Below are 15,032 nucleotides of genomic sequence, written 5' to 3' on the forward strand. Positions count from 1 at the left end.
TAGTGCACACTTTATACTTATTTGATCCTATTTTTATATTAATTAGTCCATCAATGCTCCATACCTGGCGTACACCAAACCTCGAAATTGCCTCCTTAAGGACTGCGAGCCTTGTTGCAGTCAGATCCTCTCTTATTGTGACCGCCGTTCCCTTAAGTCCTCTTTTCTTGTGGAAGATTTCACTCCGCTTACGGTAGGAAACGAATTTCACTATCAGAGGTCGTGGCTACGCGCCCAGTCGTCTTCCAATGCGATGGCTCCTGTCAATGTCCCGAAGGTCAAGGTCGACACCAAGATCTTTAAGCACTAAGTTTTACAATATTTAAAATTCTTCCACCGTTTTGATACTTTTTTTTGCCTTTTGGCAAATTTTTTGTCAACAGTACATGTTTCGTTCCTAATTTAGGAACATTCTCAGCTGTTATTGTAGCTTAGGTGAATTGCTAAGATTTTAAACACGTTAATTTGCAGGTACATTGATTCACTTAAAAACTACTAAAAATATACATTAAATTAAATGATATTAAAAACAATGTAGGGGTTAATGTGTTAAAGATATGAGAACGGATGATTACATAGTTGGTCAGCTTAAAAACTATGTCTATTCATTTGAATAGTTGTTAAAAATTTCATTTTGTTACACTAAAATGTCTGTTTGCGGTTAAAAGTTTTAAAAAATGTTTCACTTCGTAACACTGTTCAAATTATTGAATGTTTTATCTTCTGTTCCTTCCAGGTAAGTTGTTATATATTATGAGTTTGCTTACGGTGCCTTTGATTGAGTCTAATGAGGAACTTTGAAGCTGATTGCTGATCAATTTTTGTGAAGAGAGCTTCGTTTCAATTTTTGAAATGAAATAAAATAAAATAAGGAAATGGGAATTTGTTTTAAAAAAATTGATCAGCAATCAGCTTCAAAGTTCCTCATTAGACTCAATCAAAGGCACCATAAGCAAACTCATAATATATAACAACTTACCTGGAAGGAACAGAAGATAAAATATTCAATAATTTGAACAGTGTTACGATGTCAAACATTTTTTAAAACTTTTAACCGCAAACAGACATTTTAATGTAACAAAATTAAATTTTTAACAACTATTCAAATGAATAGACATAGTTTTTAAGCTGATCAACTATGTAATCATCCGTTCTCATATCTTTAACACACTAACCCCTACATTGTTTTTAATATCATTTAATTTAATTGGTATTTTTAGTAGTTTTTAAGTGAATCAATGTACCTGCAAATTAACGTGTTTAAAATCTTAGCAATTCACCTAAGCCAATAACAGCTGAGGATGTTCCTAAATAAGGAACAAAACATGTACTGTTGACAAATAAAAAATTTGCCAAAAGGCAAAAAAAGTATCAAAACGATGGAAGAATTTTAAATATTGTAAAATTTAGTGATTAAATTTTGATACAGAAAATGAAGATGATTACTTGCAAAACCAAGATCTTTTGCGATGCTTATTGCGATGACATCGGGATCTTCCCCTTCCTTTTCCGGAATGCCGAAAATACAGATACTTTGCCGCCGCTGGTATTGCTCCAGTTCATCTTGCTTTTTTTAAAGTCACTTTTGATTTTCACAAGTTCCCTGTCCTTAGCCTGAAGCTGATCTTGTAATAGTTTGACAGTTTCCTTGTATTCTGCTCTTAGTTCCTGGAGCTGCAATATTAGGGCTGTAACTGTTCGGCTACGGCCTGCTTAACGAGTTCTTGTATGCTGGCGCCATGCGGCGGGCTGGCTTGGGGAAGCTTTTTAGGAGCCATTATGACAACTTAGTAGTAGAACACTGATAGTTTACTTAAGTTAACTGCACACGTTGAATTTCAGCATGAATGTAATAACGTCTTTATCACCTGAAGCATGTTTAACTTCAGCACAAATCTAATAACGTATTTCTCACTTCAAGCACTATATCAGCTGCAATTTAAAATTTTTCCAAGACATACCTGCCAACTTTCGAAAAGAGAAATCCGGAAGATCATTAAGCGGAAATTTTTTAACAACACGCACATGCGTAACAGTCTTGAGACACAATGAAAAAGGACGCCAGGGGGGGGGAGAGATTATAAACAATACTAATACAAGTCAAATACAGAAGAACCTCGATGCATCGTTCCCGGAACTGTCGTTTTCACGTATTCATCCCTGAATTTATTCGGTCCAAAAAATGTTCCATATAAATTTTTATTAAATTTCCCCGCATCCATCGTTTCTCGAACTATCGTTTTATCACAACGACCGTCGAAAAATTATTTGTCCTCGGTCACAATTTTCCCACATTGATCGATCATACGTAAGAAAAATATACGCAACATTTTTTTTAAATTTAGAGGGACTGCTCAATACTCTTAGCACATAATAGGGGCAACCTGTTGCGAGAAGGTACGAGCGATTCGGAGTTGCTAGTTTTGAACAAGGATCTTGTAGCCTGGAGTGCTGTGCGCAGATTATTCACGCGCAACCTCACTACAAACCTCGTGGTGCCAACGCTTCTCCTCGACCCACTAACCGACCCCTAGAAGTATTCTAATTTACAGGAATTAAAACATAGAGAGCATAAAACTAAAATTTGCCACCATGTTCTGTGTTGGTTTAGGCTGGCTCGGGCTGCCAACTTCGTTGAAGAAAAGAGAAAATCGTGCAGTGCGCCAGATTCGTTTTAATTACTCACAGGGTGATTAATAGCGTCACCTTGTGAAGGTGTGGGATGCTAGAGACCTGTTGACTGCTTTGTTGCCCTCGACCCAATAGTCTTGTTATAAGCCGGACCTAACCAAGCCAGACCAATTATCTTTTTTTTTTCATAGCCTAGTCCCTAGTCTTGTAACTAGTTCCTAAGTTGGCAGCTTTGCACAAGCCGCTGTGACATCGTTCGAGACGTGCCGCATTGAATTTCTAACCTCTGTGACAGTCTGAGCTGAGCTGCGGGAGCCGCGCCGTGTTGGGTATCTAACCTATCGTTCGCAAAGGGTCTATGGAATCTTTTCCTAAATACAGGTTATCGCCGTAATATCCGTGTATATCTTTAATTTGCAATAAGAGAACTGAACTTAAAGGGTTTCATTTATTACGAAATGTGTTTAAAAAAAGTGAAACGAAACGGCGTAAAAGTCACGCTTTTTATTTTCACCTCTTAGGCCTATATCATGGTTGCAATATTTTGACACCGTTATGTATAGTATGAGCACGTGTTGGCCTTCGGTTCACGGGGTCTCGATTGAGTCGAGGATTTTAACTTTCCTTGGTCAATTCCAACGGTTCGGGGCTGTCTGCTTGCCAAATTAAACATCAGAATTCATCTTAGGATCTTAGGTAAGGCCAATTTTAATATACGCGCAGATCACATATCACGCGATAACTCGAAAGACATGCATCTGGCATCGGAGTCCACGCACCATTCTTGTTGTTCTTATAGCACTGTTTTCACTTTACACTGGGAACACTTTCTGTGATCGTATAAAACAAGGAAATTAAACAGAATATGCCTCACAAAAAGACTGATAATATAGTTTCTTAGTAACTCATTGTGAACACCACTAAAAATACTAAATCGCTCAGAAAATCGTCACACAATTCCATGAGTTTCAAACTGCCATGACGCAGTTACTAAAGTTGTTTTATATAAATTCCAAGGCTGCTACTTTTCACAGATTTCTTTTCTTCAAAATCGCAGCCTGCTACTTGTTTGGGAACATCTGATTGAATGAAGTAGCAGTTGAGGTCGAACAGGTGACAAAAGCACGGTGATAATCGATAATTTGACTATCGATACATTTACCGGTCAAAATTCGAACACTGCATCTCGTATTACCAGCTACAATCGAAACTCAAACAAATCCGATTTGACCGCAGAAAGCAAAACCAAGCACGGATATTCAAAATCTGTACAATAACGTTGTTCATCCGTACAACCGTAAAACACACTCAAAATCCGTAGATTTTACGGAAAAACCGGAATACTTGGCAGGTATGGCAAGAGAAAGTTTGCGTGCGACTAGCAGCTAGCGGCCATCTTGGTGAAGTGGTATTGGATTTTTAATGGCAAAAATGTCATCTAGCGGACAACTTCTGCCATCATCGATTAGACAGCGGAATTAGATTGATGGCAAAAATGTCATCGGTCGAATTTTGTATCGTCGTTTGATTTGTCAAAAATTGAAGTCAAACACTGCTCAACAGCTGATGCGGTCAGCTGCCACACCCTCGTGTAGAAGCAATTAGACCATTTTACAACTGCGGGATAGACTATGCTGGGCCATTCTATATAAAGACTGGTTCCAAGAGATTACAATTAAAGCAGAAATGTTATAATGACTTATTTGTATGCCTAGCCACTAAGGCAACTCGCTTCAAGGTTGTAACCGATATGTCTACCCAAGCCTTCCTAGCAACATTGAAGAGATTTGTCTCACATCGTAGCCGATATCAGTCCATCCACAGTGATAACGGGACAAACTTCGTTGGAGAGGACCGAGAACTTTGTGCCGTGATTAGGTCCTTTAAACAGCAAAGGGAAGTCAGGAACTTTGCAGAACAAGGAGGAATAACACGGATCTTCATCTCTCCTGGAGCACCACACTACGGTGGATTATGGGAGCCTGGCAGGAAGTTCTTCAAGTACCACCTTGGCCGCATCATGGGAACTATGTGTCTCACTTATGAAGAGCCAACCACCCTCACTTGCCAAATAGAAGCCTGCCTGAATTCCAGGCCCCTTATTCCCTTGTCTTGCAACCTTGATGACCCTGAAGCCCTCACTCCAGGTCACTACCTGATTGACACAGCTCTTACTACCATTCCCCAGCCAGATCTAGGTAATAGTATGCTTAGCCTACTGACTAGATGGGAAATACTGCAGCAGCAAATGCAGCGGATCCAAATGGACATACTCCAGTCTAAATGTGCAACCTGTCACAATGCTGGTGTTAAAGGAGGATAATCTTCCACCATTAATGTGGAAACTGTCAGTGATCACGGACGTACACCCAGGATCAGATGGACTAGTGCGTGTGGCTACTCTCATTGGATACTGAACAGGCCTATTAATAAACAGTGCCCTCTTCCAAACGATGAAGTGTGATTTATGTGTGTTATAAATATTGAATGTTGTATTATGAACTTGTCTAGTGTAATTTGATCTGAATTATTTGTTTTGATTTCAACTTTATTATGTGTACCTTTGCAGTTGTATATTTTAAGAAATTTACATTTCTTGGCAGCCGGAATGTTAGGACAGTGACTTTTTAATGTGTTTATTTGAAAAATTGTTCTTCTTGCATTTGTTGTGGTATATGAATTATTGTAGTAGTGCTCATGTGTCCCGCTCAGCTGCTCTGTCGGACAATGATCGACTGTAGATTTGAACTCGAGCTACTGTTTTGCTTATGGCACTGTTAGCAATGATTGCCACGCGCTATTGTGTTTCTGAAGTATATGATGTAAATATGGATGATAAATTAGTATTACTGTAATTGTCTTCCATGTATGTTTTACATCATGCGCTACCAGAGAGAAAATGTTTTACCAGCAAACACACACACGTTTTTCCAAATTGATCAGGAAGGCTTCTTTTTCTTCATTTGAACATAGTGACAGTGGAGCATAAACCTGGATGATATGTCTTCATTCCAATTTACTGGCATGATTGCCCCATACTGACACATACAGCAGGGACCTCGACACAGAAAAAAAAAAAAAAAAAAGAAGGTAGGAGAGCAATATCCAGGCCAGTAAGATGAAATTTCTAAGAGGGTAGGAAAGATAAGAAAGGACAGAATGAGAAATGAGAAAGTCAAAAAGGAAATCAGAAGGGAAACGCTTGCAGACAGCATAGAAGGAAATGAACTGAGAAGGGCAAGAGGGTGGGAATTGGGCGGGGGTGTATGTAAATGTTTAAGGACTTTTAACAGTGAAACATTCATCAAATGTGGTTTGATGGTGCCTGGTGTGAATGCGGACAAGAAGATCTATGTTAGGGGTATGATGTTAAAATAAACAGAATAATAATTCTGAACATACCACTGTTGCTGTTGAAGTCATACATTTTCAATGTGTTGTCCAAGCCTCCACTATATGAATGTACAGCATCCTGAATAAGAACAAAAACATTCTGTTACATTTCAGTTTAAACCAGTCCAATACTGTTCACTGTGTATTTGTTATTGTACACAATATAAAATAGTAAAGATTTTTGAAACATCAAGAAATACAAACATGGAATTTCTTTTTCTTTTTACCACTGTTATGGCCTCATTGGACCATGCTGATTTAGGTTTTCGGAGAGAGGAGAGAGAGAAAGCTAGGGGAGAAGGGAAGAAGAGTAGTGGTACAACAGTGTGTTGAAAGAGTGAGACAGGAAACTTGGCCTTGTATTCTCATTTTGCAAACATACGGTTGATGCTATTGTTTCTCTTTAATGTACAGAAGTACTTTTTTCACCACACTTTACTGAGGAATGGAAATCAAAAACATGAAATGATTAAGTCCAGAAGATAAGCCGTAAATAACAACAGAATGGAAATATCAATATAAAAGCCAAACAATAACACAGAAGTAGTCACACCAAATAGAACAGCTGAAATACAAAGAGGACCCTAAAACATTACGCAGAACTAACTCATTAGCATGTTAAAAAAACAAAGAATTCACACTTGACAAATGACTTGAGGCATTTTTTTAAGAAAGTACAGTTTTGCTACAGAAAAAAAGTAATGCAATTTTTAATTTTTTTACATGTATAGTAAGCTTGTACAACATACATGTTCCAAGCATATTAAAGCACTTATCATATTGTGCCGTTTCACAGTTCATTATAAGAGCTAGAGCAACAAAGATGGAGTCTCTACGATCAATATGTCAAATAAAATACATTTAACGTCAGTACGGGCCGAATTGCAAGTCTTTTCGTCGATCAGTTACGGTAATGGCCGCGTATAGAAGGCGCAGAAAAAAATGACAGATGGACATTATTTGAAACCATTATTCAAGAAAAAAAATGCTCATCATTTATTATCTAATCTGACTTCGAGGTGTTAAGAAGACGTAAAACTCATTTTATAAGGAATTATCCAGCGGAGCTGTATACAAGGGATTGGAAACGAAGATTAACTCCCGACTACACGCTAATTTGCGGAAATCAAGATTTAAACGCCGCGGGAGATTTAATACGTGAACAAGAAGAGATAAGATATACTACAGTGGAACTACGTCACGCAGTGACGCAAGCCCTCGGTGAAATTTTCCCGATACCGTTTAACATTGAAAAACACCTACGGACCAGTAATTGAATGCATTTAGGCCAATAAAAGACGGCGGAAAGAAATTTATTTTCAAATCAGAATATACCGAACACCTGTCTTAGAGAATTTTGAAATATTTATTGGATCAACTGTACCCCAGTAAAACCTATGCAATTTGAGCAACGCAAGAGCTATAGTAATTGGAAGATGTCAGCAATGAGTCAAATATTCTATCATTGTTCTGTTCCATACGCACGAGTCTTCACCATGGGTCTGTAAGGAAGCAAGGCGATGCTGCTTGGATTCTGACGAGGCGAGACGATGTTGGCTGTCCCGGATGACCAGTGATCGATGTTGAGAAGCTACGATGTACCCGACCACTTGTGGAGGAACCAGATGACGAGATCCTAGTCTCAGATGACCGGAGGAGGAAGCGCCGAGACCATCTTGAGCAAAGCTAAGTCCATTATCCAAGTCGTTTTCGTAAGTAAGAATATATCATTTCTTTTATTGCTTGTTAATATTTGTTTGTGCGAACACTGTGCGTAGATAAACATCTAGCGGAATTGATTGGAAGTAGGTACTCATCCGTATGAAACGTCAATTCCATTTGTAGGCGTGGTCACCAAGTGATTTTCCGATCATAATGTTTTCCAGAGATATGTGAGGAGAGATCGCTAGAGTTATTATTATTATCAGTGATGTGTAAAGAGTGAAGTTAGCATTAATACCTGCGTGTACTAAATTTAAGCAACGTCAATCTGTTCGAGATCATGCATAGGACGTGTGTTATGAAGGAATGGCAGTAGACTACTCCAAGTTCACGTTAAAATTTGGCACTATGACGGTATTTTCTAGAGTAGGCATTTTTGTAACGTCACGGCACGTTGATGTGCAAGTAAAGGTAATAATTTACATGATGGAGTGATTATGTGGCTTTATATGAAATATGAGTACTAATTGACGCGTTATGGATATGATATAGAGTTGTTGATGATGTATGATGGTTGTAGTTATTGTTTCTTCGAGAGTGATAGTCATAGTTGTACGAAGTAAGGTCTCGTGACTTCTATTGTCATAGTTGAGAAGGTCATTGATTTCTCGCCAATTCCACGCAATGATTCTGAAGCCTACGCATTTACCTAGTTCAGGACATGATCTCAAGACGTGTACTGCAATGTTTTCTTTTATCCATATTAGGTTACCTAGAGAAGCATGTATGTGCTCTGGATAGGATTTGAGCCTTCACTGATTTACTTAGGATGATCTTGAAAACTCTCACTGAATATAATTACATTTCAGTATAAATTTCAACCTATAGACTGATCACTGGTGACCTAGATTTTCAAAGAAGAATCATTTTTCTTTTAGCTGCAGATAGTGTCATACGATTAAATAGATTTTCCATTGGTAGTATGTGTTATTATAACTCTGCATGACCAGTGTGATGACGTTTCTTGCTACTTCGTACGCACGTAGTCTAATGTCAGTAAGAAAAGGTCATATTACCTTAAGTTCATGAATTAAATCTTACGAAAATGTTACTTATAGGGCGATTACGGCTTACAATGGACGTAGCTTAGCTCATGATGTGTAACACAAGGAAATATGAGTGACTAAGAAGCAAATATGTAGGCCGAGATGAATGTTTAAAATGTAAACATATACGTGTGCACTTGTCAAAACAATGCAAGAAGAACTTTATAATAGCCTTATTGATAGTCTTAAAACTGCAATCAGACAATCAGTCAGTGAAAATTTAAGGAATGTAACAGTTTTTATAGTAGGTATCAGGTGTTGATTACCAGAATCTAATGCGATTTCCAAGAATAATTGACTTAAACGACTGGAACTCCATTTCTTGACTGAACATTAGCTCAGAAATTCCATGTGCGATTCTTTATTTCTCAAAGGAATACCACTAGAAAGACTGTAAATAATAGTTAATAGGATTTTTTTTTTTTTTTTGAGGATGCATCCTATATTTTTAATGTACTTAATCTTAATGTTTATTTTCTTGCCAAGAAGGCACTTGTAAATACCATTATCTGTGTTCAATTTAATTTATTTAGTCATCACCCAACTCGGTAGGTGAATTGAAAGAGAAGGAAAAGGTAGCTTTTTCAAGAATCTTCCCAGATGTTACATGTAATTTATACTAAGAATTGATGATTTCGGAGATGAATGAGTTTTAAGAAAGGAAGCAATTTAAGCCGAGAAGGCATTCATTTAGGTGGAAATCGAAAGATGTGATTTCTTTAAAAGTTGTAGAAGGACATGAATTATTGGATTGACAAAGAGTCACTCACTACAAGAGCTTCTCCGTTAGTAAAGACTTGAGATAATTTCTTGAATATTTTATTTAATATCTGAATAAATATGGAATAGTGAAACCTAAACACTCTTTCTCTGTGTTCTTAGAATAAGGATTAGTCGTAAGACTGTAGTAGTAATAAGCGACGACGATTTCCATAAGAAATAATGAGATTGGTACCTAACTAGATACGAGTAAGAGACGTCTTTCTGCGTTAGTTAGAGACTACCGTTGGTCGACCTGGACGTTTTTCTGTTACGGAACTCACACCCGTAGAACTTAGTTACCAGATTTATTGAAGTTAGAGCTAGTCAGGATCTCTTGTGTCCTTGCCTGGACGCGGGAACGGCGCAAGTAGAAAATGTCGCCCATACGTGAGGCAATTTGAGAAAGACGCCGTGGTCAAGAACCGTTGGTCGCCAATTAGAAAATGGCGCCTCAACGTGATGCGAATGGAGAAAAACGCCACAGGAACTGTTGGTTGCAAACCAAATAGAATTTTTTTTGAGATACTCATGTATGTGGAAATTCAAGAGAAAGTCGCCGTGGGAATTCAAGAGAAAGAATACGACACAGAACTGTGAAGAGGTCGATTCCCATATGTAGCAATAAGAATGAGGAAAACATTGAGAAACCTAGTAAGAAGATGACAGAGATGATAGTCGAATGACGGATCTTTGGTGCAATATTAGAGTAAAATGGGAGAATTTACTCAAAGAAGTGGGTAAGATGAAGGAGATATTTTAGAAACTAATGGATGAGGAATTATTGATGGTAACAGCAAGATGATTGCATGGAGATGGAGATGTCGTACGGTAATTTCTTACTGGACTGTTATGCGTTATTATCTTAGGGGATCGAAGTAGACACAGCAAGATATTAGACTGTGAGAACGAGTAGATGCCCAGTATAGATAATGGAATAGGAGAAAGAAGAAATGGATGATTGCTCTGAAGAGGATGACAGAAAATAGCTGGTAGCAGTCAGAACTAGGAAAGAAGGATAGATTACCGTTAATATGTCAATGTATTTAGATGTAACTTAGATATAAGAGATAGATTGTAAGAGGTTGTTTGAGTTATTTTCAGTTAAGAATTGGAGTCATAAGTACATAGTACCTCATATTTCCTAGTGTGATTGGGTCAACATCGTGAGCTGAATCAGATCCAAGTAGTGAAGCCTGCCTGTGTATTTGCTGAATATATATATTGTTGATTGGAGTAGTGGGAGAGACATTGTTGGAGAACTTAAGTTGTGGAGAATTTAGGGAAACCATAGAGTTTATTAGGATTTTTAGAATTTAGAATACTAGTTGAATATCGATATGACGACGTTAAGCCATTTGAAAGCTCAATTTGAGGAGTATCAAAGGGAACAACGAGAAGAACAAGAACAGTATCGGAAAGACCAAGAAGAGAAACAAGAGAAATATCAAAAAGAACAGGAAGAGAAAGAAAGAAGACAGAAAGAAGAGCATCGGGGATTGTTACAGGCCATAAATAATAATAATAATGTTATTTGTTTTACGTCCCACTAACTACTCTTTTACGGTTTTCGGAGACGCCACAGGCCATAAAAGAAATGATGGAAGAGAACAGAAAGCGTGATGAAGAAGCTAGAAAGGAGAGGTTGCAAGAGAACAGAAAGCGTGATGAAGAAGCTAGAAAGGAGAGGTTGCAAGAGAACAGAAAGCGTGATGAAGAAGCTAGAAAGGAGAGGTTGGAAGAGAACAGAAAGCGCGAGGAAGAAGCTAGAAGACGCGACGAGGAAACTAAGAAAGAGAGGCAGGAGGAAATGAGAAAGCAGGAAGAGACGTTGAAGAAGATGATGGAAGAAATGGCTAAGAAGCAAGAGGAAGAGAAGAATAAAGAGAGACAGGAACGTGAGGAGAAGGAGAAGAAGCAGGAAGAAGAGAGGAAGAGAGAGAAGCAGGAACAAGAGGAACGATACCAAAGATTTATGGAAGAGAAACATAAAGAAATGATGGAGGAAATAAGGAGAGGTCATCAAGAACAAAAGGAAGAAATGAATAAATATCAGGAGAAGATGGAAGAGGTGACTAGGGAACAAGAAGAAAGACATAAGATAATGATGGAGGAGATGAAGAACAATATAGATGAATGGAAAGCTGAAATTAGTGGAAGTATGGAGGAGAAGAACCGAGAGATACGAGAAGAAATAAACGAAATTAGGAGAGAAATGACAGGGAACAATAACTATCTCCAGTCTTTAAAGGAGAATGTAATAAAGGATTTATCAGATAATATGGAAAAGTTAAGCCTGGATTCCCAAGAAAAGTGGAGATTATGTGAGGAAAGCATAGGAAAACTAGGTGAGGACGTGCTAACCACGAGTACAAGTCTGGAAAAGAAATACGACCAAGCTGCAAACCAAATTGGAAGCAGAATAACGGAGATAAGAGACGAAATAGAACAACACAAGGATGAGTTAAACCAAAGAATAACGAAATCTGAAGAAGGGCTTAGACAAATGCAAGCTCAGTTACAAGAAATTCGGGAGGAAGGAACAGGAAAGACTGTTATGATGTCTAGTAGCGAGCGGAACAGAGGAGTTGAGTTTCAAATAAATGAAAGAGAAGTGACACCCATACCAGTCACACGTTCTAACCACAGTATGGGGGAGACAAATGTGGATAACGGAAATAGTGGTTATCCTACGATTATTAATGTCATAAAAACCTTCGATGATAGACCGAAGCACTTTAATAATTCCACCAGTATTTCGCCCAAACGTTTCCTTAGGGAAATGGAGGATTACTTCAAGGAACATGGCATCGCTGAGGAGAAGAAATTGAAAATAGTGGAAAAGCATTTAGATGCTAATCCAAGCTTATGGTTCCAAGCATTTAAATATACTTTCCATGAGTATAGTGACTTTAAAACGGCGTTCTTACAGAAATTTTGGAGTCCGGAAATGCAGCAGAATTTACGCCTAGAGTTGTACTCTCGCAAGTATGCTACGAACGGTCAAACAGGGTTTAGTGATTACTTTGCCTACCAGTTTCACCGTTTTCAGGACCTTGATTCGCCACCCAGTGAGCTTGAAGCGATCAAGACGATACAACGACAATTTCCCTCAGATATACAAAGGCTGCTGGCTACTGCTAATCCAACTACGGCAGTGCAAATGGAAACGACACTTAGACAGATCGATATGACTACAGCACCACACCCTCAAAGAATGATTAGGAATGCTTACGGTGAAGAAACGGTTAATGTGCTCACACAGGAAAACATCGATAGAAATACCCCTGAAGAAAGAGGAAAAATGAACAGGAAGAGACAATGGGGAAACCAGGAGAATGGAAGGAGAGATGAAGAAAAATGCTATTGCAGGAAAGGGTCCTACAACCAAGAAGCATATAGGGGAAATAGAGCATATAGACCCAACATGCGATACAGGAACCCGTATAGAGAAAACAGAGGAAGAAATAATTTCAGAGGAAGATATGGTTACGGAAGAAGAAATGTGAGAGATGACCAAGGAAGGGAAACTTATAATCGGAGACCTACACGCGATGAAAATGAGGACCGAAACGAAAAGATCAAGTGGGAAAAAGCAATTAGAGAACAGGACGTCAACGCTGATGTAGAGGGAGCGGAGAGTCTTGAGTTGCAGAGATACAAAAAGAGGAAACAGGAAGAACAGATCCTCGATCCAAACGCGAGAGAATTCGAATGTAGAAGAGAAAATGAAAAGATAACAAGCAAAAAAAAAACGCCGATTTTGAATTAGAAGGTGAGGTTGAGAATATAAAGAACGCATTGGATTCCAAAATTCACAGTTATTTCATAACGCAGGTTGATTCATGGGAAATCGATTCGGAAGAACTGATAAAGGATTTGACAGTACATCACATGAAAAGAAAATATGAATTGCCTATTATCGTAGCAAGAGTTGGAGAGCTGAAAGTACGTTGCTTAGTTGATTCTGGGGCTAGCATCAGTGTGCTTTCGAAGGAATTATTCCAAGATATGAGTAGAAGAATGAAATTATTAACCATCCCAGTTTCGAAAATTAAAATAAGAGGTATAATTCCGGATAAAACAGTGGAATGCAATATACAAACATATTTGGAAATAAATATTGGAAACAGGCACTTTGAGCATCCATTCATAGTCATGAACAAGATTAAATATAATATTATACTAGGAATAGACTTCATGACGGTAACTGGAATGACGATCGATATGGAGAAACAAGAAATAAGGTTCCCTATATCTGACGAACACACCAGGGAAAACCCAGAACGGATTAAGATCAATGACGACATTATGATCATAGATAACAAGGAGGTATCGGAAGAAGAAAACGTACCATCGGAAGAGCATCCGAACTTTCAATTAGAGGAAGGAGAAATATCTCTGGCGGATGAAAACATTGTTGCAAGCATAGAAAGGGTGATGGCTATGGAGGAGGAAGAAGACATGCCGAACATAGCGGAAGCAGTGGCGAATGCTAAGATTTCCTCGACCGAAAAATCAAAACTTCATGAAATCTTACAGGAATATTCCGATTTATTTAGGAATAAACCAGGACAGATTCCAAATTTTAAATATAAACTAATAGTGAACGATTGGACACCCTATAAGGGCAAACTCTATGGAATTCCGGAGAAACACTTCCCAGAAGTGAAGAAGATCATAAAGGAAATGGAAGACGATGGCATTATAATGAAAACATCAAGCCCGTATTTGAACCCCTTGGTAATTGTGGTGAAAAGCAACGGGAAACTCCGTTTGTGCCTTGACGCGCGTTTTTTGAATGGTCGATTGATTCCAGAGTATAATCAAACTCCAAAAATAAAGGATATTATTCAGAAATTCCGTGACATGAAGTATTTTTCAACCATGGATTTTACATCCTCATATCATCACATCGTTCTGGAGGAAAAATCCCGATTGTTAACCGGATTTATGTTTGATAATCAGACATATATCTACTGTCGTCTCCCATTCGGTTTGAGAAATAGTTGTGCTGTTTTGGTGAGAGCATTAGACAGAAATTTAACGCCGGAAGTAAAGGAGTTTTTAACTTACTACGTGGACGATCTAATTCTAGCAACTAAAACATTTACAGAACATTGTGACAAGCTTGAAAAGTTGTTTCGAAACCTAAGAGCCACTGGATTTAAGATCAACCTTTCAAAATCAAAATTCTGTCAAGAAGAGGTCCTATTCGTCGGTCACATGATAGACGGTACAGGAGTACGGCCTAACCCAGTTAAGATCCAAGCCATATGCGATTTTCCCCGACCGAAGCGTATAAAGCACGTCAGACAATTTCTTGGTATGGCGCAGTTTTTCTCTAACCATTGTCAAGGATATACCCAGACCGCTGCACCTTTACAGGATTTGTTAAAGATCAACAACAGGTGGAAATGGGATGAAAAGGCAGAAAGAGCATTCCAAGAATTAAAGACCTTGTTAACAAAAAGCATCAAA

General features: G+C 38.3%; 1 protein-coding gene across 7 annotated transcripts in view; it reads right to left on the reverse strand.

The window, feature by feature from the left end:
* The window catches only part of Bub3 (mitotic checkpoint protein Bub3), an 85,649-nt gene that overhangs the window by 46,296 nt on the left and 24,321 nt on the right, over positions 1-15,032 (reverse strand). For all 7 annotated transcript variants that reach the window (XM_067146373.2, XM_067146355.2, XM_067146365.2 and 4 more), the window contains one exon: positions 6,034-6,103. In XM_067146373.2, coding sequence (XP_067002474.1) covers positions 6,034-6,103 — 70 coding nt within the window. The remainder of the gene's footprint in view (positions 1-6,033; positions 6,104-15,032) is intronic.

Source organism: Anabrus simplex, chromosome 1, assembly GCF_040414725.1.
Source record: "Anabrus simplex isolate iqAnaSimp1 chromosome 1, ASM4041472v1, whole genome shotgun sequence".
NCBI lineage: Eukaryota > Metazoa > Arthropoda > Insecta > Orthoptera > Tettigoniidae > Anabrus > Anabrus simplex.